This window comes from Podarcis liolepis (assembly GCF_965112155.1).
Source record: "Podarcis liolepis genome assembly, chromosome: 18".
Classification (NCBI taxonomy): domain Eukaryota; kingdom Metazoa; phylum Chordata; class Lepidosauria; order Squamata; family Lacertidae; genus Podarcis; species Podarcis liolepis.
The window spans coordinates 3,396,616-3,420,777 of NC_139572.1; the positions used below are offsets into that span (position 1 = coordinate 3,396,616).

Sequence of the window (24,162 nt, forward strand, 5' to 3'; positions counted from 1 at the left end):
ATGGAAACGCCGTTTACCTTCCCGCTGGAGCGGTACCTATTGATCTACTTGCACTTTGTCGTGCTTTCGAACTGCTAGGTTGGCAGGAGCTGGGACCGAGCAACGGGAGCTCACCCCATTGTTACGGGGATTCGAACCACCGACCTTCTGATCGGCAAGCCCTGGGCTCTGTGGTTTAACCCACAGCACCACCCGCGTCCCAGTTTGGTCCAATTAGCGATGTACAAACAGTATTGTTAATAACAGTAACAAACAAACTGAAAATAACCTAGTAATATGTATTGGACTGGTCGTACGCAAGAAAAGCTATCCTAAACCTTTAAAAACTTGATACAATATTCCTATTGAAAATTGTATGTTATTATCATGACTTATTGTTATTATTAATTGATCATCATCACTTATTACATTTATATACCACTCTTCCTCTGATGCTCTTTGTGCGTCTCAGGGCTCCAAACCTTCTGTGTTTTCTTTTAAAAAAACATTAATTAGGACAAAAAGGACCAACCCTCCAGTCTCCTTGCAATTAACATCCTCCCCATTTGGGCTTCTATATAATCTATTTCTTCATAAGGGATTTGATTTTGATTGTATCTTACCAGCCCAGTGGTTTTTCCTACTTTCTTCAGTTTAAGCTTGAATTTTGCTATAAAAAGCCAGACACGACTAAACAACAACAACATAATCTAGCTATAAATCCATATATATGTATATATATATATATAGAAATAGTTATAGATATATACGTATATATCTAAATACATATATATTTATAATAAAAAAATTCCTTCCAGTAGCACCTTAAAGACCAACTAAGTTAGTTCATACATATATATTTATGTATGTGTATATATCTATATATATATATATATATACTGTATTTATGTATATATATTTATATTTTTATTTTTATATCTATATCTATCTATCTACTGTATATATATATATATATATATATATATATATATATATATAAATACACACACAGTACAATCGATCTCCAACACGTCTCATTCTTTAATACTGTAACGTTCTTTGTTGTAGGAAGAATATATTATGAATGGCCCTTTAAAAAAAAAAAAAAAAGACCGGGGCGGGGGAGGAAATACGGGGGCCGGCTCTTACCCCTCCCCCTCCAAAAAGAAAAAAAGGCGTGTGGGCGGAGAAGGGGGGGTTAAAAAAAAAACCTCCATCTTGGCCCCTCCCCCTATGGCGCTGGTCTGCGCGGAGGATCCGCTCTTCCTTTCCACGTGGGGGGAGAGCCGCCCGCCGGCCGCCATTGGCCCGCCGCGGTGGCGTCTGGGCGTTCGGAGGGCTGGGATTGGCTGGGGGGGGAGAGAGCAGGAGAAAAGAATGAATGGGGAGGGGAAGGAGGCTCCGCCCCCCGTTTGGAACGTTGATACATTATAACTTTCGCTCGGCGCCGCCGCCGCCCCGCCCCCCTCCCTTCCTCTCTTTCTCATTCTAGCTCTTCCCCTCTTTCATCTCCTCCTCCTTTCTTCTGCGCTGGTTAGTTTCACGCCAGACCTCGGGAGGAGCAGCAGCAGCCCTGGCGGCGGCGGCGGCGGCTGCTGCTGCTTCGCTGCTCCGTCTGTGTGGCCGCGGGTTCGAGCCTCAGGTGGGGAGGAAATAATTTAAATATATATATATATATTTAAAAAAACCTTTTAAACTATATTTCAACCAGGTTTGGGGTTTTTTTTTGTGTGCGTGTTTTTTACAAAGTCGCCTTCCCATTGTCTTTTAAGTGGGAGGGGGGAGGGGAGAATTGAGCGTGGGTTTGGGGGGAGGAGGACAAAGGACGTCGGCTCCCTACGCGATCTTTGCACGCGAGCGGCGGCGGCGGGGGGGGGGGGTGGCGGGAGAGAGAGAGAAAGAGAAAAGAGAGGAGGACGTCTGGAAAGCTCGCACTCGGATTGACTCCGGCGTCGTGTGAACGCTCGAAGCGGAGTCGCTCCGGTTTCTCGCGGGAAGCGCTCCTTTTGTCTGATCCGCGTCTCCTTTTCTTCCCCACCCCCCCAAACTCTAGGTAATCGAATGGACCACCAACCCACCCCCAGGAGCTGCAGCCGGGGGCCCCCAGCCTGCGACGCGGTTCAGAGCGAGCCGTCCATGAATGTGCTCGTTCACACGACCACCGGGGCCCGGTATGAGCTGTCTGTGCCCGTGGAAGAGACGGTGGAAGGTCTGAAGCGGCGCTTGTCCCAGAGGCTGAAGGTCCCGCGGGAGAGGCTGGCGCTGCTGCACAAAGAAAGGTAAATTACACGTGTACGCGTCTGTGTGTATTGCTAATTCCCCCCTTCCTTTTCCTTTCTTCCTCCCCACCCCATCCCGAATACCCGTGTAGAGGAGTTAGGCTTAAATCCGGGTTGCAGCCTGCGAAGTTTTACTCGGGAGTAGACCCGCTGACCTTAACGCAGCGTCTCCGTGTCAGTGGGTGGTTGTGAACTCTTGCTCGGGAGGAGACCCGTGGGAAAGGGATGTGCCCGAGTTCGCTGCGTTCGGTGGAAAGTGGGCGAGCTCTACACGGGAGTAGACCTATTGGAAGGAATGGGCTTGAGGAAGCTGCGCGCCCTTTTAATTGCACAGCTCCGGCGGAGAGCTTGGGCTCCAGCGCCTCGCTTTTCGACCTGCACCCCGGAGCCCGAGACGTTGTTCTACTCGGGAGTAGGCTTCCGCAGCTGAATCCAGGAGGGCTTAATCCTAGGGCAGCCAGGGCTTGGTGGGATCTTGGCGGGGCGGTGTGTATGTGTGAGAGAGAGAGATGGGGTTTGGGGCGGGGGAATGATCTACTCGGGAGTAAGCTCAGCCGGGAAGCTTCGCCGTGCAACTTTTTCAGAAGGGCAGGACAGTGTAGCGGATCGCGCTCAGAGTAGACCCGTTGAAATGAGTGGGAGTGAGTTGCAGACTTGGGTCCGTTCCTTGCAATGGCTGGAAATACAAAATACAAAATAAAAATACAAAATAAAAATACAAAATACAAAATAAAAATCATTTCTGTTTGCTTTTGTGGGGTGGGTGTGTTTGCACCCGTGTTCACACGTATGACACACTCGGGACCCTCCCCCCTTTTTATATATCCCTGCTATAAACCTGTCTTTTGATACGTGCTGGTGCATATTTGCCAAAAAATCGCATAAAATACATATATATTGTCATTTGCGTCGGGTCCCTTTGATGGTACCAGACTAGGATGTGTAAAAGGGGTGTGTTTATAAAAGAGATGCCTTCAGCCTAGATTTAGTGTGTCCCCAAAATACTTATTGTCCCCAAATAGCCCCCATTTCCATTTCTCCCATTATGAACGGGGAGGGGGGGTTTAGAAAAACCACACTCTGAAATTACCCACTTACAATTTGAGATATTTGGTGAGAATATTTATGTGGGTCCTTGCATGGGGTGGCTGGTGGTTTTTTTCCGGGGGGGGGCATATTTTTCATACCTATTCCCCCCCCCAAGGAAAAAAAATCTGTCCTGGCCTCTTTTTGGGGGGTTTGTCTGGGGCATAGCTGGAAATTCTCAATGTGGCCCCCAAATCTACCTGCCCCCCCCCACAATCCTGGCCTGGCCTTCTCCCTCCTGTCCTTTGTTCGGAAGTTTGATTCTTGCAATTGCAGGACGCGGCACCCCCCCCCAGCATGCTCCACCTCTGTGCAAACCGTACCTGCTTTAAAATAAATCAATCAATATTTGAGCATCCTTACGTTGCAGAGAATCCGAAACATTGTATTGTCGGTTTTCTAATTTTCTTATTTTGTAATTATACAGAGGATTTGTGGAAGTCTAATTGCAACAGTAGCTTATAAGGGCCAGGCTGGGGGGGGGCGTCCCTCCTCCTCCTCCTCCCTCTCCCTTTGTTTAACAAAATCTCAGCTTTGTTAGGGTAGAGAGACAGATCAGTTCCTAAGATGCAAGGAAGCGGTTGCTTTTATGTGAGGAGCCCTTGAGGGGGAAGGAAATCTCCCCCCCCATTTGTCTATCTTCCCTCCCACCCCCTGTCTGATCCTCTTTTTATTTTGTTTTTTAATGCATAAATTTTTTAAAAATTGCATTTTTATGGTCTCCCTTCTTCGCACAACTAGGTAAAAATGGGGACAGTTCAGACTTAAAAATCAGGGAACAGTAATGTCATTTTATTCTATATTTTCCCCTTGAGGTTCTGGGCCTTGCAATATAATATGGGGGGGGAGCCCCTCTTTTTACAACCATAAATTTATCGCTTGCTGTCTCTCCCCTTGGAAAAATATGGCCATTTCTCTCTTCAGATACAATGGGGTTGTTGTTTTTTTTGCAATGAATGAATGGATAAAATAATCTACCCAGATCTGTCGCTTGAAATCGTCTGGCAGAGTGGGTTTGTGCAAAGAGATAGTTGCTTGACGGATGACTGCGGAATACCAGCTGCCCTGTGTCTGGGGGGGGGGGAGAGACTGACTGACTTATTATATTGTGTTTACATAAAAGGAGCGGAAAGGGGGAGAGGCTGAAGGAAGACACTCCCCATTCCCCAAAAAAGAGAAATACTGGAAAGATGAATAATTAGAGGTTCTGTGTTCTGAAAGCAATTTAATTACCATTTGTATTTTTTTTAAAAAAGTAATAATGCTTTATCCCTCCTCCCTCCCTCTGTTTTTCTCCCCCCTGCTCACCCCCCAAAAATATCCTTTTAGTCGACTTAATTCGGGCAAACTTCAAGATCTGGGTGTTGGAGACGGGAGCAAGTTGACTCTGGTGCCAACGGTGGAAACCGGTTTAATGGTAAATAAGTTTCATTTATTATCTCCCCAGAATCAGGAGGATGTGGCGCCCACCGGGTGCTTTGAACTATAACTCCCATCCGCTGCAACTGGGGGTGTGTGAATGGCCAGTGATTATGGGAGTTGTAGTCAGAAGGCATTGAGTATGGCGATGGATGCCTTAGTTATCCTCTAAGGCAGGCAAACTTGGCCCTCCAGATGTTTTGGGACTACAGTTCCCATCGTCCCTGACCACTGCTCCTGTGAGCTGGGGATGATGGGAGTTGTAGTCCCAAAACATCTGGAGGGCCGAGTTTGCCTATGCCTGCTCTAAAGAACCACAGCTAAAAGAATCCCTGGCAGATGGTCACCCAAACTTTGCAGAAACTAGTAAAATTCTGCGTGCTTTTTAGGTCTGGCCCTGCACACCTCTGCCATGTGGCCCCCAGAAGATTGGCCCTGGGCCTATTAGTCCCCCGGCTAGGATAAGGTTCCCTAACCTTTAATTTAATTTTTGGAGCCCCTCTGCAAGCTAACAGGTCACTCAAAGGCAGCCGGGGGGGGGGTGAAGAGATAAGTTAGCCTCCCGTTGGGCTCTTTTCCTTCCTGCTTGCCTAGAGGTGATTTGGAACAGTGGCGTAGCGTGGGGGGTGCAGGGGGGGCGGCCGCACTGGGTGCAACATCTGGGGGTTAGGGTTAGGGGGCGCAAATCCACGGGTTAGGGGGCGGAAATTACTTGCCTTGCCCCGGGTGCTGACAACCCACGCTACGCCACTGATTCGGAATGCTCTGTAGGTGACTAATAATAATAATATAATAATAATAATTTATTATTTATACCCCGCCCATCTGGCTGGGCTTCCCCAGCCACTCTGGGCAGCTTCCCCCCCCCCAAATTAAAATACTGTAATACATCAAACATTAAAAGCTTCCCTAAACAGGGCTGCCTTCAGATGTCTTCTAAAAGTCTGGTAGTTGTTGTTCTCTTTGACATCTGGTGGGAGGGCGTTCCACAGGGCGGGCGCCACCACCGAGAAGGCCCTCTGCCTGGTTCCCTGTAACTTGGCTTCTCGCAGGGAGGGAACCGCCAGAAGGCCCTTGGAGCTGGACCTCAGTGTCCGGGCAGAACGATGGGGGTGGAGACGCTCCTTCAGATATCCTGGACTAGGCAAAGTCTCGATTTTTGGGAAAAGAGATTTATCTTATTTTCCTTGTTTCTCCCCCAAAAAACCCACCTTCTACAGTCGCAAGCATCCAGACCGGAGCAGTCCGTAATGCAAGCGTTGGAAAGTTTAACAGAAACTCAGGTAAGGACACTTTCGGCTCGGGACGTGTGTGTGTGTGTGTGTGTGTGTGTGTGTGTCTGTGAAAATTTCTCCCAAAGACCATATTTTGTTCCATTGCCTGAAATCGCCCTGCGAGGACTACAGGGCTTGGTCCGTGGCCGGCTGTCTCAGCCCTGGTGACCTCCAGATCTGGAAATGCCTGGTTTTCCTAAAAATTTAGACACACACCCCCATGCATTTAAAATAAGGATTTTAAAAGAAAAACGAGCTCTGCTTCAGCCTTTGGGTAAAACTTCCTTCTTTCCTGTCGGGTCACTTCCCTGATCGCCGCCGTATTGACTTGGGAACTTTAGTGTGGTTAATTTTGTAGCTCGATTGTACCTCTTCCCCCCCCCCCCAATTGCCTGTGGTCCAGGACATCGTTGGTTCCGCGTGTATTTTATTTTATTTATACATTCGACGTATCTTTAATACATCTTTAATTGTCGCCATTTATCTTACTTCCCTCCCCTCTGTGAGGGTCTTAATTTATTCCTTGTTAAGTTGCATATCCTTCATAACCTTTAATGTACATATTTTATGTACAGTGTGCTATTTTTATCTGTTAGCCGGCTTTGGCCGGGGAGGGAGGGATAAAAAAAAAAATATTATTATTAAAGCAGTATCTTGACACTTTAAAGCAGTCACTCCCCCAGAAAATCCTGGGAGTTATAGTTTAAGGGTGCTGAGAGAGCGCTACAGTTCCCAAGGTGGTTAAACAGCCCATCCCTCTTTGTAGAGGAATTTTGGGAATTGCAGTTCTCTGGTGGGAACAGGACGCCGCCTAACAACTCTCAGCACCCTGAAACTACAGTTCCCAGAATCCTTTGTGCACCGTGACTGCTTTAAATGTAGAGGGATGGGACTTGAGAAGGGGGAGTGACTGCTTTGTATGATCTCGTTTTTTTTGTGAGGCTTAAAGGCCATAGAGTTGAAGGAGGAAGTGTGAAAGAGTGCCGCTCTTTCCCACTTCCTCTCTCATCTCTATGGGCTTTTCGAGGCTCTGGATGAATGGCACCAAATCTGAATTTTCGTTTTATTTTCGCCTGCTCTGGTGGAGGGAGGGCAGAAGGGGCTAGAGGGAGGTGTTGGTGTGGGGCTCGCTCCAAAATGCAGATGCGTCTGTGGGGGCCTGATAAGTTGGCAACCGCTGCCTTTAGAGAGAACCCAAAAGGGAAAGCCTAGCTTTTTGATGGATTTAACTGAATCCTGTAAGGGAAACTTAATTATATTTCAGGAGTCTTCAAGGAAGGCTGCTTAACACTGATTTGGGTTGGTAATCCTTCAAGGCTAGAGGAGAAAGGCAGCGAGATGAGGGTCTCTCAGCTATAGGTCTACTCTGAGTAGGGCTAACATTGCACATGGCTCATGGCGTTCTAAATTACCTAAATGAGTCCTGGTCCGTTTCATATCTCTGGCTTTGTCCCTCGCCATTAGTCATACTAGCCACAGAAATGAACAAACAGAACCAGCCGCAATTTAAAAGACATCACAAAAGGAAAAAGCATTGGGGAGGGAAGAGGAAACCGAGCGGGCACCGATTCTTCAAATGGTTGTGGTCCCGTTGAACTTAATGGACAAGGTGAACTGGGGGGTGTCCATTAATTCCGGGGGTGGGGGGCAGCCCAATCTGAGTCCAACATAGCTGGATGAAAACCGATTGTCTTTCTAATCCTCGTGTGTTCAAAACGTGCATTTTGATAATCTGATTTAAAATCAAGGTGTGAGCCCCTTTCCAGTCGTCCTGCCCCCCCCCCCGCAGCCCCAATAAGTAAGAAGAAGCATTCTCACAATAGCAAACCAGATGCCTGTCATTTAATTTCAATAGACCTCCAACTTTTAGTCTTCACCCAGTTTTTCGTTTTCTGTTTGCAATTCTTCCCCAACGCCAAATTCACCAGAGCATTTATATCACTTCTAAGGCGCCTGGAATTTACTACGTGGTGCCCAGGGTTTTAAAAAAAACTAGGCCCACGTTTATTTTTTTAAAAATGAATATATAGTAGGGCAGCGTTGTGGAACGGCCAGTTAATTATTATTGTCTCCTGCCCAAGCGCAGAGGGGCTTGTGGCTGGCGGGGCGAGATTTGGGGTGCAGAGTAGCAGCAAGGGGGGGGCGGGAAGAGTCTAATTTCTCCTTCCTCTCCCCCCCCCTCCACCTCACAGCCTGATCATTATATAGAGAAGAGAGGGGCGGGGAATTTTGATTAATTTCCTGCGCGCTCTCTCGCTCTCTCCCAGCCCCCATGGGAGAAGGAGCCTCAGGAAGAGGCAAGGGTGGAATTTGAGGGGGGTGGGTGGGTTGGCCTATTGATGGCGGGGGGGGGGTTCACGCCAAGAATGCATGCATTTTGGGGGGGGGGGAGCTGAGCCAAGTGGCAGCCAGCCATCTGTTTCTGATGGGTCTGGCTTTGATTATTCTGGCTTCTGCTAAACCCACATTCCTTCCTCTTTGCGGAGATTTTTCTTTTGGTAGCAAAAAAATGTCTTGGGGGGCGGAGAAGGGCGCAGAATCTGGTTGCGGGAGGGTGGCCGGGTTTAAAGACTTGCTCTTGGCTTCCTCTGAAGTTTTGATGCTTGCCTGGCGTTGATTTCGAAGTTCTTGTCCGTTGTATGGGTCTTAGTTGTGTCATAACAGCTGTCCTGAATCAGGCCCAGCGGTTTTGGCGCAGAATCCTGGCCAGCCACATGCATCCCCTTTAATTTTGAGCCTGCGCTACTTGCAATCTTGCATGCATTTAGTACACGTTATTTATTTTATTTTATTTGTATGCTTGGGTCTGACTGGGTTTCCCCAGCCACTCTGGGCGGCTCCCAACAGAATATTAAAAACATGACAAAACGTTAAAAACTTCCCTAAACTGCCTTCAGATGTCTCCCTAAAAGTCAGATAGTTGTTTATTTCCTTGACATCTGATGGGAGGGTGTTCCACAGGGCGGGCGCCACCACCGAGAAGGCCCTGTGCCTGGTTCCCTGTAACCTCGCTTCTCGCAGGGAGGGAACCATCCTAAGGTCTCAGTCTGGGTGTGAGCTTTGTAAAACAACTTTGCAAACCATGAAAATTACTGTTTCGTGCATCTCTCTTCGTAAATATTCATTCTCTATTTAGTGAATCGATATTATTCGTCGCCGTCTTCGTATTGTGAAAGGTTGCATTGTTTTTAATGTTGTGAACCGCTCGTGAGATCTACAGGGACAGGGCCATAATTTAATAAGCAATTTAATAATTATTTAATAATTTAATAAGTAATAAAGCTCCCTAGAATCTGACATATGTCGTGTGTGTGTGTGTGTGTGTGTGTGTGTGCGCGCGTGCATATACCGTTTTTCCTGCGTATAAGACGACTGGGCGTATAAGACAACCCCTCCAACTTTTCCAGCTAAAATACAGAGTTTGGGATATACTCGCCGTATAAGACTACCCCTCTTCCAACGCACACCAAATAAAAATTAAAAAACCAGTCTCCAATCCGGCTCGGAAATCCGCTCCACTTCCCAGTGGCCGGGGGCTTCTGGGGTCAATTTTCAAGCGTATTTCTGCTTCATCTAGGGAGCTTGGTGTCCTCTGATTTAATTTTCTGTCGTTTTGTCCCTTGGTGGGGAGTTGCTGCCGGAGCTGCTGCTGCTGTAGCTGGCGTATAAGACGACCCACGACTTCTGAGAAGATTTTTCTGGGTTCAAAAGTAGTCTTATACGCCAGAAAATACAGTATATCTTATATATCTCTATCTATATGGCAAGCTCTGCTCCCAAAGGCTTGCAGTCTTTAGTAATATTGTTTGAAAAGAAACACACACACTAGAGGAGAGAGAGTTGGGGAGGGAAGAGGAAACCAATAAGCTCAAGCCACCAAAACGCTTCTGCGTTCTTCCTAGGACAGGGGAATGGTGGGTGGGGGTGTTGAACCTCTCCTCTCCCCCATTCCCCCTAGCAAACCTCTTCTTTGCGTAGCTTTTCCACAGAAGGGAACACCCAGTTACTGTCCGGGTATTTACTTGGGGTGGGGAAGAGAGAGAGACAAAACCAGGAAGCCCCACCTCTCATTCATCCTGCGACTGTTCTGCTCGCCTCAAACGTCTGCCCGTCTTCTTTCTGCTAAGAGCAGAAAAATCTGCTTCCTCGAATGTTTGGGGTGGGTCTTACGAAAGATCTGACGCCCTTTCCCGAGATCTGGGTGCAGGGCTGAAATCTCTCGCTTCCGTTCGGTGAGAGAAGGGTGTGTGTGTATTTTATTTTATTTATTGTTGCTGCGTTCTCCAAAGCAGCTTTCCCTCCACAACAACCCTGCGGGGTCGATTAGGCTGGAGGGGGTGCAATTGCAGGGGGTGGGATTTGAACCCCCGTCTGCCACGGGTTCCCCGCCCTCGATGAATCCTCTGCGAGGTCGGCCGGGCCGAGAAAGCCAACGCCTGCCCCGAGGTCACCCATTCAGCTCCATGGCCAAGTAGGGATCATAGCTGTCAAGCGTCCCTTATTTGGCGGGACAGTCCCTTATCCCAGCGCCGTGTCCCGCTGCTGTCCCTTATTGATGACGTCCCTTAAATAAGCTACTGAAGGTATTGGGGCCCTTTCTATGTCCAGCTGTCCTTTGTCAACAACAAATTGTTGCTGTTTTCTTGTGCTGAATATGTGCTATATGGTAATTAATGGACCTAATAGGTATCTAAAGCCATTTGCACGCAACAAAATAGGCATTTTATCAAAGTAATTGTTGATCCCTTATTTTGGCTGCTGATCCCTTATTTTCGAGGCTGCTGGCCCCTTATTTTCAAATCTGCAAGTTGACAGCTATGGTGGGGATTCGAACCCAGAACCTAGTAGTAGTATTATTACCCTGCCGAGAATCTCCGCTTTTACAAGTCTTTTGTGGATTTGCTCGGCCGAAATCATAACCTCTCCTGGCTTGTGTTTTGGGTTTTCGGGATGGGCACCGTTTTTTGGCGATGTTGTTGGACTACAACTCCCATCATCCCCAAGATCTGGCCTTGCTAGCTAGCTAGGGGCGATGGGAGTTGTAGTTCAACAACACACAGGTTGAGAAAGGCTGGTTTGGACTGAGCAACGCTTTGCTAAATTTCCTGTTCCTCCTTGACGTTGATTGTTGTTGTTTTTTGTGTGTTTATTTGCTTTGCAAAGGGTGGGGCGGTCCAGGAAGTCTGTGGGGCGCCCCTCCAGTGATGCCTGCCACCCTCCTCTCAGGGAGGGCGCCAGCCGCCCGCCCGCCCCACCCACGGAGCGTGGCCCTGGTGCCACCCTCCCCGAGCGGCGGGGAAGCGGGCAAGGCCAGGGTTACCTCGGGCCAAGTTTTCTGAACACGTCGTCGGAGAAAGGAAGAATTCGGTGTACTCTGAGTCATTCCTGGTTTCTGGGAACTGGGGCTCAGCTCTTGAGCTACATTCAGAGGCAATCAATTTAAATTTCTGCCTTCAGAAGGCTTTCTGAATCCAAGCAGGAAAATAATATTTTTTTTTCCCTTTTTGGGATGGTTGGCACAGAAGTACGTCTCTGTCTCTTTCTTTCTCTCTCCCGCCCTCAACCCAAACCCATTGCCATCTCTCTAGAGAACACGGAGTTGGGTTTTTGTGTGTGTGTGTGTGTCTTTTTCCCACCCACCCAGTTCCCTCCCAGAAGTGTGTGCGATTGTGAAACTTGCGTCCTCCGGCGCAGATAACCCTCCGAGGTTGTGTTGCAATCACGGTGACTGCCGGGTTTTTCTTTTAGTTCCCAGCCCCCCTCCTAGTTTGTGGAAAGGCTTATCCGCGTTTTTCGGGGGCGGCAGGTTCCCTGAGCATGTGCAGAGTGCATTCCCCACCCACCCAGGGCGGGTGTGCAGTTGTGCAGCTTCATCCTCCAGAGCAGGTAACAGGTTTTGAGTTTTGATTTCCCCCTCTGCTGTGTTTTGCAGAAAGGTTTGTCTCTGCTTCCAGGGCAGCAGGGTTTCTGAGCTTGCACAGAGTTTCGTTTTCTTTTCATTGCCTCTGTCGTGCGCCTTTAAAGTGGGTGTTTTGCATGAGGTGTATACGTGAGGTGTCAAGTTAAGAGAAATTTTGAGTGTGGGCTCAGCCTAGCGCTAAATCAGGTGCTTTGCATGTAGCACTTCCCAGATTCCAATTCCCAGCATCCTACAGGTAGACAAAAATAAGCCAGGTAACAAAGCAGTTTCCTGTCTTCCTGGCTCTAAACCAGGAAGTGGCAACAATTCCTTAGAGCGTGCGCAGAGTTCCTGGGAACCAGAACCAGGCCTACAGAGCTAAGTAAGGGATTTAGGGAACTGCATAGCCATACTGGAAGGTGTGACCTCAAGCCCTCTTCCTTCCCATTTGTACAAAAAAGTAGTGTCTCTATGAGCCCGCCGACTTTCCTCTTCCCTCCCCAGTCCTCTTTCCTTGCGTGACGCGTATTTGAAACATGCATTTGAATTGTAAAGTGTGAAGCATACTGCTAGGGTCCTCTGGTCCAACCCTTTGCAATGCCTCAGACCTGGGTATGCTTCCCCCCCCTTAAAATGCCCCCCCCAAATTACCTGCATTAGCGCTTTCTCTCTCTTAAACCAGGCCCAGTGAGGTATAAAGTTGGCATGTGAATTGGCCAACCTGGTGTCGTCCTGGGACTCCCAGTTCCCACCCGCCCCCTGCCCCCAGGCTGGGAACTGTAGCGCGAAGCGCCTGGTGGGCGATGTTGGGCGGGTGTCCTCATTCGTGGTTCCTTTGACCCGTTGTCTCTGACGCCAGGCTGCAGATCTACGCAGGATCTGACCGCTTCTTCTGCCTATTTGTGTGTTTTTCTGCCTGCGTGCAGATAATTGGGCTTCTTCCTCCTTTCTCTGTTTCTTTCGTTCTCTCTCTCTTTCCAAAGAAGCGAGCGCCAGGGGAAGATTTTATTTTTAGTCCTGCCAGGCTCCTGTGGCACGGAGGTGGCTGGTACTCAGGGCATCGTCAGCCTCCGGTTAATGACAGCGAAGGGCGCTCCATCTTCAGCCTGGCCTCTGACGTCAGAGGAAACGCGAGGAGGAGGGCAGAGCGAGAGACGGGCTCTCTTCTGCGGCAGGGGCAGAGTCGCTTAATGGTTAGAGCGCCAAGCGGAAAACAGATGGCAGCTTTAAACAAAAAACTGAGGAGGGGGCGTTGAGCCTTAAGGGGGCTCTGAGCTATGAGTCACGGGTGGGTTTAGTTTTCTCCCAGCTCCGTTCTTATTTCAAAGAGCTGTGGAACTGGAAGGGGGAACCACAGAGGCCATCAAGCCCAACCCCTTGCAAGGCAGATTTTTTTGGGGGGTTTTGGCATCAAATGCATGTAGATTCTAAGCTATTCCCCCCCCCCCCCCCGTACTGGTGCACAATCCCGAATTAATTGGCGTTTGCTTGTCTCATTCCTCCCTGTGCTATACCCTCAGTCACAGTGTCTGTGAAATGGGTTCACGATATCCTCTGAGGTTGCGATGATATAATGTGCAGTCGTCATTTCGTTTGTTCTCCTACGGCTTCGTGTTATTAAAATGCTTTCTGGTCAAGTTTATGGCCCTTGCGATTTGCCGGGGGGAGTGTATGTTGCTTTTGTATTTTTCAATGGCTGGCTTTTGTGGGGGGGGCACAAAATAGGTCTCTGCATTTCTTGACCTCCTACGTTCCCTTGGTGCCTAGTTTCTATAATACCTGCGGGGGGGGGGGGGAGGCAGAATACACCCCCTCCAGAATTTTATCCCCCTTTTTGCCAGGGGGACAATGTACTTGATCGCCACTGAAATCCCAGCAGAGGGGCTGATCACGAATTTACAGCGGTGAGGGGGGGCAGAGAGAATTTATCCTTGCAGGAAAAGCTCCCCCAGACCTCTTCTGCATATGGAAATTGCCATCTGGGCTGGCGTGAGGCTTTTGAGAACAAAGGAGCTCACTCCATTCAGCCGGTGGAGTGATATTATTATTATTTGGGGGGGGGGAGCCTAAAAAAAATGCATTTTCTTTTCCTGATGGGAAGATTCTCTTCCAGCTGCGTGCGACAGACGCCCCCGCCCCTCCGCTGTTTAATCAAAATCAATAATAAATATTGCTTGCTGCCTATTGCGCGGTGATGGGTGGCTGTTTTTTTTTAACCTGGCGGGGGTCCAGCGGTCTTTTGTGCCGCCGGTGGGGGCGGTTGCTGCAGGGAGAGACACACAGACCGGGAGTCGTGACTTGTGGCCGGCAGATGGGGGGGGGCGCGAGGGTGCTTTTGACGGCAGAGGCTCCTTTGCGGCTCGGCTGCTTTTGGAATTTCGTGACTGGCGCAGGCCGGTGGGGGGGGGGAGGAATGCCAGACGCCTGGAGATTTGGAGAACGCGGCTTCTCCCCTCTCTGCCCCCCCCAGCTCTCCAGACTTGGGGGGGGGGAGCAAAGGCCAAATTTCTAGTCCTGTAGATCTGCCGTGGGTCACCTCAAGCCCTCGTCGGAGGGCACGAAGTTGTCATAGAGCAGGGGTCAGCAAACATTTTCAGCAGGGGGCCGGTCCACTGTCCCTCAGGCCTTGCGGGGGACCGGACTATATTTTGCAAAAAAATAATGAACGGATTTCTATGCCCCACAAATAACCCAGAGATGCATTTTAAATAAAAGGACACATTCTACTCATGTAAAAACACCCTGATTCCCGGACCGTCCATGGGCCCGGATTGAGAAGGCAATTGGGACAGATCCGGCCCCCAGGCCTCAGTTTGCCTATCCATGTCATAGAGGCAAGCGTTTGTTCTGGCCCTGATGGAAGAAACCATCCTTCGCACTCGCAGATAGACTGCGCTTTTGCATGGCTGATCCATATACTAGCTCCAAATTATTCGGTTGGAGGGGGGGGTTGGTTGTGAGTCCCCCTCCCCTCCCCTGCTTCATTCGTGCTGCAACCCAGGACTGGTATGTTTGAGAGGCTCTGAGCTTCATGGCTGTGGGGTGGGGTCTGAGTTCGAATTCTCCCTTCCAGAGGCACCATGAGGGTCATCTAGTGCGACTCCCCTGCAATGCAGGAGACAGAGTCCCCCCCCCCAAAAAAAAAAATTCCTGGGTTTCAGTGCAAGCGGTATTAACACATACCCTTCTTGTGGCAGAGAGTTCCGTAGGGCAATTACCAGAACAGGCGTGTTTTGCCCTCTTCTATTTTGCCCCACATCCCTGGTGGCAATGTGGCACATTGCGGCAACCAGGAAACCCAGTCTCTGCCCTTGAGGCGCTTACAGTCTTGGGTTCCGGCTGCGAATGAGGGCAGGAAGAGTGACGGAGGACTTACGTCTGCAATCTTCGCTTCCCTGGGGATAAGAATGCTTACACTACACTAGCTAGCGGGGCTGCACTCTGCACATGCTCAGAAACCCCTTGACATCACCATTCCTGGGTATTTTAGCCACTAGTGTTGGTGAAGAGAGTAGAGAAACAGTTACCAGGTCTGAATATTCATGATTTGTTAAATCAAATTACCGTATTTTTCGCTCTATAAGACGCACCAGACCACAAGACACACCTAGGAGGAAAACAAGAAAAAAATATATTCTGAATCTCAGAAGCCAGAAGCGCAGTGAAAGCAGCAATCCCTCTTGCTGTTCTGGCTTCTGGGATAGCCGCACAGCCTGCATTCGCTCCATAAGACGCACACACATTTCCCCTTACTTTTTAGGAGGGAAAAAGTGAGTCTTAGAGAGCAAAAAACACGGTATATTTTTTTAACAAACTGGGGTTTTTTTTGCTTGATGCTTTCCGCATCTGTTTTGTTTATGGCGCTGTTCCTGCAGAAAATGGCAGCGCTGAGGTCCGTCCCACTTCTTCCGTGTTTAGGTGCCTTCTAACCTTTCGAAAATAATAACAACAATTTGCGTGCTAGAGATGGTTTCAGGTCTGCTTCCTGCAGGTAGCAGCCTGCTAAACCTCGCTCGGCTCAACTTCCCGGCTGTCCGAAACTCAACTTCGCTGCTTTGCGCCCACTGCCTGCATCCGCCCCCCCTCAGTTCCCACGAGTTTCTCAGAAACTTTGAAGCCAGGGGGTGGGGGGTGTTGTCTTCCGTTTCTTCTGTGTGTGTAGATGGGGGCATGAACAGTTGCAGGGAGTCTAGAGGATTCCAGCAGGTGCTGGGAGGGTTGGAGTCAAGTAGGGTCACGGATGACGCAAGGAGCATTTTTTGGGTGCACTTAGATTTTTATTATGGAACGCGTGTGGCGCTGTGGGTTAAACCACACAGCCTAGGACTTGCCGATCAGAAGGTCGGCGGTTCGAATCCCCGCGACGGGGTGAGCTCCTGTTGCTCGGTCCCTGCTCCTGCCAACCTAGCAGTTTGAAAGCATGTCAAAGTGCAAGTAGATAAATAGGTACCGCTCCGGCGGGAAGGTAAACGGCATTTCCGTGCGCTGCTCTGGTTCACCAGAAGCGGCTTAGTCCTGCTGGCCACATGACCCAGAAGCTGTATGCCGGCTCCCTTGGCCAATAAAGCGAGATGAGCGCCGCAACCCCAGAGTCGGCCACGACTGGACCTAATGACCAGGGGTCCCTTTACCCTTACCTAGATTTTTATCACTTTTCTCTCTCCCTTTTGCTGACATTTCTGCAGCAGTAAGAAAGGAGAATTCCTCTCCTTCTGTGTGCATTGCAAAAATTTCCGGAAGCGTCGGTTGAACAACTCCTAGGCAGCAAGAAAAACAGAAGGGAAACTCTGTTCCTAAAACCTCCATTGCCTTTGCAGGAGGAATAAACTCCACCAATCCCTAAGGCAGGAATCAGCAAACTTTTTTCCAAATCAAATATCCTTTATTAGGCATAGCAAAGCACACATTATCAAACAGACACAGCAAACATTTTCAGCAGGGGGCCGGTCCACTGTCCCTCAGACCTTTTGGGGGGCCGGACTATATTTTGAAGGGGGCGAAATGAACGAATTCCTATGCCCCACAAATAACCCAGACATGCATTTTAAATAAAAGCGCACATTCTACTCGTGTAAACTGTCCGCGGGCCGGATTTAGAAGGCGATTGGGCCAAATACAGCCCCCGGGCCTTAGCTTGGACTCGAACCCAGAACTCTGGAATTAGAAGCGTCTCGTGGTTTTAAAAACCCACCCACTTCGCGGCTGCTTTGCAGACCCTTATCTCAGTGGCAGCATGGAAGGGAGGAAACACCAGATTATTATTCAGTTTGCTTCTCATACCCTTTACCTTCTTAAGTTGGCGAGGACGAAATGTCTAGTTATGTCTTTTTAAAAGACTCCTCCCTAGACCAGCGAACCCCACCTGCTTAAGCAAATATTTACTGCTGTCTCCCCACACCCTCCCCCCCCCCCGGGGACCAGGGCTTGTTCTGGGGCTTCCCCATCCAAATCCCGGCAGATCGCACAGGTGTGTCGGGTATTATGGTCTGCCCACGGTGGTGATTGACGGCAGTGAGGTGGAAAATGGGCAGCGGGGGCATGTGTTTTGAGAAACCCGGCCCTCCAATCTGCTGGCTTTCTCCACCCCCCCAATGGAGCATCAGCCCCCGGCAGGCGGAAATCCGTCAGGTGTAGCCGCTCCCAAACTTGGAATGATGGGCGGCAGAACTGCCCCTGTTGAATGGGCTGCCTGCCACGTGGCCCAGTCTTTGAACTGTGAGTGGTGTGGATTTGGCGCGAGGACTGTGCTCTCATCCTCTGCTGGAAACCTGGGCCAAGGGGAAACTGTTCCTAGGTTGCTGTTTTTGTAAGGACTGGAGGAGGCAAAATAATAATAATAATAATAATAATAATAATAATAATAATAATAATATTTTTAAAAATTAGTTGTATCCCACCCCCCCGACCGAGGCCAGGCTCAGAACAGCTAACATCATAAAAACAACACAATATGCATAAAAACAGACCCTGTATTTTTTATTATTTTTTATAATTACCGTATTTTTTGCTCTATAAGACTCATTTTTTCCCTCCTAAAAAGTAAGGGGAAATGTGTGTGCGTCTTATGGAGCGAATGCAGGCTGCACAGCTATCCCAGAAGCCAGAACAGCAAGAGGGATTGCTGCTTTCACTGCGCAGTGATCCCTCTTGCTGTTCTGACTTCTGAGATTCAGAATATTTGTTTTGTTTTGTTTTCCTTCTCCAAAAACTAGGTGCGTCTTGTGGTCTGGTGCGTCTTATAGAGCGAAAAATACGGTGATTAAAAAGTAAGACTGGAGCTGTGAGCTGCCTCTGAAACCAGGCTTTTCTGGGTAGCTGCTCACCTATGGCAAACCGGGCTGTGTCTCCAGGCGATTCTATGCAGAAGTGGGTTTTTTTTAAATCAGGATTTAAATCCCTAGTCAGTAAGACAATTTAAATCTCTTTTTTTTTTTTACAGAAAGACTCATTCTTGCTGGCAAAATCTTAATTTTTACAACCAGATGAAGGTTTCATTTTTGGAATAAAAAATTTTCAGAGTAGTTTTTACAGTTACATCAAAAATGACTGATTTGGTTATACTATTAGAAATACATAGGTTATTATGAAATTATTGTGCAGTTTAATAAGTTAACTGTTTGTATTTGGACAGCTTTTCTGCTGTACTTTATAGGAAGGAGAAAAATAATCATTTCCTTAATAACAATTTCTACAATTTATTTATTTAACCAAAGCGGTAACATTATAGCTTATGTATCCATGTTTGTTAAGTGATGTGGTTAAATGGGTTTAAAAAGCAACAAGAAGCAAACTTGGACTGAGTTTTAGCACACATGAAAAAGTTAAAATGTTTCCTGATGTTGAAACAAAATTTAAAAATTCCTTCCAGTAGCACCTTAGAGAGCAACTAAGTTTGTTATTGGTATGAGCTTTCGTGTGCATGCACACTTCTTCAGATACAATGAAACAGAAGTCACCAGTCTGAGGTTTGAAGAATTGTGCATGCACACGAAAGGTCATACCAATAACAAACTTAGTTGCTCTCTAAGGTGCTACAGGAAGGAATTTTTAAATTTTGTTTCAAATATGGCAAACCGATGCAGCTATCTACCTGTAACATTTCCTGATGAATAGCCTTTGGAGTACAATGTAACTAAAACAGAAAACTATCTTTAGAAGAAGGGAAAAAAATCCTCCAAAAGCATTTTATTTTAGAAATCTGACTGAAATAATAAAAAAAATCTGATTAAAATAAAATCCTATTTCTTTTGAGTTTTACCCACCCTGCTTGTCTGGAGGCGGTTGGAGGATAGATGCGGCTAACAGATTGAGGTTGAATCCTGACAAACAGAAGGACTGTTTTTGGGGGACAGGGGGCGGGTGGGTGTGGGGGACTCCCTGGTCCTGAATGGGGTCACTGTGCCCCTGAAGGACCAGGTGCGCAGCCTGGGAGTCATTTTGGACTCACAGCTGTCCATGGAGGCGCAGGTCCATTCTGCGTTCAGGGCAGCTCCATCTGGGATGCAGGATGAGACCCTCCCTGCCCGTAGACTGTCTGGCCTGAGTGGTGCATGCTCTGGTTATCTCCCGCTTGGACTACTGCCATGCGCTCTCTGTGGGGCTACCTTTGAAGGTGACCCAGAAACTGCAATTAATCCAGAGTGCGGCAGCCAGACTGGGGACTGGGAGCGGCCGCCGGGACCACATAACACTGGTTCTGAGAGATCTGCATTGGCTCCCAGTACGTTTCCCAGCACAATTCAAAGTGTCAGTGCTGACCTTTAAAGCCCTAAACGGCCTCGGCCCAGTACACCTGAATGAACATCTCCACCCCCATCGTTCTGCCCGGACACTGAGGTCCAGCTCCAAGGGCCTTCTGGCGGTTCCCTCATTGCGAGAAGTAAGGTTACAGGGAACCAGACAGAGGTCCTTCTCGGTGGTGGCCCCCTCCCTGTGGAAAGCCCTCACATCTGAAGGCAGCCCTGTTTAGGGAAGCTTTTAATGTTTAATAGGTTATTGTATCTTAGTGTTTTGTTGGAAGCTGCCCAGAGTGGCGGGGGAAACCCAGCCAGATGGGCGGGGTATGAATAATAAATTATTACTATTACAGTGGTACCTCGGGTTAAGTACTTAATTCGTTCCAGAGGTCCGTTCTTAACCTGAAACTGTTCTTAACGTGAAGCACCACTTTAGCTAATGGGGCCTCCTGCTGCTGCCGCACCACCGGAGCACGATTTCTGTTCTCATCCTGAAGCAAAGTTCTCAACCTGAAGCACTATTTCTGGGTTAGCGGAGTCTGTAACCTGAAGCGTCTGTAACCCGAGGTACCACTGTACCAAACTTTTAGAAGACACCTGAAGGCAGCCCTGTTTAGGGAAGTTTTTCATGTTGAACGGGTTATTGTATTTTAGTGTTTTGTTGGAAGCCGCCCAGAGTGACTGGGGAAACCCAGCCAGATGGGCAGGGTATAAATAATAAATTCTTATTCTTCTTATTATTATTCAACGAAGTGCTTGTGGGTTTTTTCCTCCCCTTTCTGCGAATTCCGAGGTGTGAAAATGAATCCGCTTTGTTTTGATTTTGATACCTGCCTCCCTTCCCCTTCCGCCTCTCACTTCCTCCTCGTCTTCCCTCCCCAGGTAAACGACTTCCTGTCTGGAAGATCCCCTCTCACCTTGGCCCTCCGCGTCGGGGACCATATGATGTTTGTTCAGCTGCAACTGGCGGCCCAGCAGAACGGCGGACAGCTGCAGCACCGCCACCTCATCGCCAGCCGCGGCGAACCCCCGGCCGCTGCGCCCCCAGCCGGTCCCGACTGCCCCGCTCTCCACGGGGGCGGCCACGCCCCCCACTTCGCCCGGGTCCCCGCCTCCCCGCCCGCTTGCCAGGAAAGCCCCGCCTCCCCGCCGCAGGTCCCGCCCACGTACTGTAGCTCCGCCCACCCGACGCCCGTCACGGCCGGCATGTTCCGCTCGCACGGTGCCCAGGCGAACGGCGGCATGGGGAGTTCTTCGTCGTGTTCGGAGGTGAGTCTTGGTCTCGTCCGTGCCTAGTCCAAGCTAGCAGGAGACTCGAACCCAGAACCTGAGCCTCACGTCTGAGCTATTGCAATGGGGGGTTGTTTGGGGGAAATAAGGTTCTCACTTTCAGGGCAGTGAATTGGGTGAGGGGGTCTTATCGTCCATCGCCACAGGAAGAAATACCGTATTTTTCGCTCTGTAAGACGCACCAGACCACAAGACGCACCTAGTTTTTGGAGGAGGAAAAGAAGAAGAAAAATATTCTGAATCTCAGAAGCCAGAACAGCAAGAAAGCAGCGAAAGCAGCGATCCCTCTTGCTGTTCTGGCTTCTGGGATAGCTGCGCAGCCTGCATTCGCTCCATAAGACGCACACACATTCCCCCTTACTTTTTAGGAGGGAAAAAGTGAGTCTTAGAGAGCAAAAAATATGGTAAATCTTCATTCAGAGCAAATACTCTTCCATTTGAACCCACAGCTTCTCTTGCCCTGGCACCAGAAAGCCCCAATTTTGGCCTTAATTCAAATTAGACTTTCTTGGGGGGGTGTTAAGAAAAAGCCTTTTCTGAATATGGTTTGAGGCAGGAATTCGCATCTCTATTCAGGAGGTTTCTAAGCAGAAGTTGGGCGGACATCTGTCAGGAATTCGTTGCCTGTGATTCCGGGGTTGGGCTAGATGACCACGGGGTGTCCCTTCTGATTCTTCGCACAGACTTCAGTTTTTCCCCCTGCCCTCCTTTCACAGGTCGATTGCGCCACGCGGAGCAAACCTTCACCCAGCGCCAGCCCCATTCAGCCTTCCCGACCCCGCAAACCCGGCGCTGTGATCGAAAGCTTCGTGAACCACGCTCCGGGTGTTTTTTCGGGGACGTTTTCTGGTAAGTCTTCGTCGACCCTTAACTCCTCTTCCTCCGACCCCTCCGCCTTTCGTGGGAACAAAATACGGCTTCGTGTTGCGGTGTGTGTGCAAGCTTCAGGAACATCACAGGGCGCTTTTGCTGGCTGAAGAAGAGCCCTGTGGAGCCCTGAAGCTGGCGCAGGTCCATGTGCCATTTTTACAATCAAAAATGGACCCAAACGAACTGTGGGAGCCAACTGATGGGTTTCTGTACAAAGCGGATCTGAATCTGATCTGTGCTGGTTTTTGATAAAAGAAGACCAAGTGAATTTGCAGCTCAGCATTTCTAAAAAATTGTATCTGTTTGCCTGGAGCCTTCATTATACACCTTTAGGCGCCAGGAAAAATGTTCCCTTTTAACCAGTCCTTTGGTTGAGCCGATTTACATCCTATGCCCTTCCAAAATGTGTTTTTTTTCCAGTGGTGTTGGGGGTCTATTGGGTTGTTGTTTTTAGTAGTTATTTTGTGGTTTTATGTATTGATTTTTATTAACTGCCCTGAGACCCCTGGGTAAAGGGTGGTATATAACTTCAAAATATTATTATTATTATTATTATTATTATTATTATTATTATTATTATTATTATTTATTAAATGGCCTTGTTGGTTGCGGTTTGGGAAATCTGTGACACTCCAGCCCCTTCAAAGGATGTTGCAGGACTCTGATAATATCCACTAGTGGTTAGGGATAAATTGGGGTTCTATTCTAGACTTATTCAACTTTTGGTCCCTCAAACGTTGTTGGCTAAATCTCTCACCATGCCTAACCACTGCTTGGGGGTCGTGGGGTTTGGAGAGCCAGGGTTGGAATACTCTCTTGTCGTCCGGCAACATTGAAGAGGGGGTTTTTAATCAGAGGTTGGGACGGCCACCTGCCAGGAAGTACCTATTTTTCGCTCTATAAGACGCACCAGACCACAAGGCGCACCTAGTTTTTGGAGGAGGAAAACAAGGAAAAAAACATTCTGAATCTCAGAAGCCAGAACAGCAAGAGGGATCACTGCGCAGCGAAAGCAGCAATCCCTCTTGCTGTTCTGGCTTCTGGGATAGCGGCGCAGCCTGCATTCGCTCCATAAGACGCACACACACATTTCCCCTTACTTTTTAGGAGGGGAAAAGTGAGTCTTATAGAGCAAAAAAGACGGTATTTTGCTGTGATTCCCAATTTTCAGGGGGTTGGACTGGATTCTGTTGATTCGAAGAGGTACCCCAGCCAAGCTGCTTTTTAAAAAAGCAAAGAGAGCACTGGAGAGTTTGCTCCCTGGCCCAGATTATTGCCACTTCCTCTTCTCATGTGGACTAGAAACCTGCCCTTTAAAAAGCTTTAACATTCACCCTAAGCAAGCGCGGGAAAGGGAAGTTAACAAGACTATTTTCTGACAGTCTCCCTCTGCAGGTGGCGGCCTCTCCTTCCTTGGAGGCTTTTTGGGAAGTTGAGATCCCTGCGTTGCCGGGGTTGGACTGGATGACCTTTGGGGTGCCCATGCCCACAATATAATTCCAAATTTTCCCTCCGCTCCCGACCACAAACACAAATTCTGGGGGAGGAAAAACCAGCCAAGCAATTTCATGCTTTTAGATTGCGAATCGATAAACCTTGAGGGCTAGCGACTTGACTTTGCTTCTCTCTCGCAGGCACTTTGCACCCGAATTGCCAGGACAGCAGCGGGCGGCCCCGGCGGGACATCGGCACCATCTTGCAGATCCTCAACGACCTGTTGAGTGCCACGCGGCACTACCAGGGCATGCCCCAGTCCCTGACGCAGCTGCGGTGCCAGACGCAGTGCTCGCTTTCCTCGACTTCTCCGTCGCCGTCGCCGCCCCAGTCCCCGGATCTCGCCAGCAACACTACCTCAGAGAAAATCGCAGCAGCTGCTAGCCAGTCCTTACACTTGGGCACCCCCTGTGCTAGCCAAGTGGCAGCGTCTAAGCCTTCCGGTGAGTCCTGCCTCTGAAGAAGAGTCCAGAATGTGGCTCGGGTCATGAGGTCTAGTAACTTGCTTTGCTGTTGGTCTGTAAGGAAGCTGCCGCTTTCTGCATGCAAAGGGCCCGAGTTCGAAAGCCGGCCTCTCTGGATAGTAGGGCTCTGTCTGAAACCCCTGCCGGCCGGCACTGTGCTAAATCGAGCGATGCGCAGAATAAGCCCAAGTCCCAAATTTGGAACAGTGAGGGCTAGCGTCTTGACTTTTTTGTGACTTTTGCGTTGTACGTGGATATATTTAGGCAGTGCCGTAGCCCCAAGGAGCTTTCCTCGCACAAGGTCCTGGGTTCAGTTCTCCCCTGGAGCGCTGCTGCCGATCACTGCAGGTGGTATTGAATTAGATGGGCGCG

The 24,162-nt window shown here is 49.0% G+C and overlaps 1 protein-coding gene across 2 annotated transcripts in view; it reads left to right on the top strand.

Annotated features, from left to right (window-relative positions):
* MIDN (midnolin) overlaps window positions 1-24,162 on the top strand; it is a 47,383-nt gene that overhangs the window by 10,370 nt on the left and 12,851 nt on the right. Inside the window, exons 1-7 of one of the 2 annotated variants that reach the window (XM_083483951.1) lie at window positions 1,440-1,621; window positions 2,033-2,258; window positions 4,674-4,761; window positions 5,984-6,046; window positions 20,555-20,941; window positions 21,679-21,811; window positions 23,467-23,769. In XM_083483951.1, coding sequence (XP_083340077.1) covers window positions 2,041-2,258; window positions 4,674-4,761; window positions 5,984-6,046; window positions 20,555-20,941; window positions 21,679-21,811; window positions 23,467-23,769 — 1,192 coding nt within the window. In that variant the 5' untranslated portion in view covers window positions 1,440-1,621; window positions 2,033-2,040. Of the gene's footprint in view, window positions 1-1,439; window positions 1,622-2,032; window positions 2,259-4,673; window positions 4,762-5,983; window positions 6,047-20,554; window positions 20,942-21,678; window positions 21,812-23,466; window positions 23,770-24,162 lie in introns of those variants that run through there. The other variant, XM_083483950.1, reaches the window with a different exon arrangement.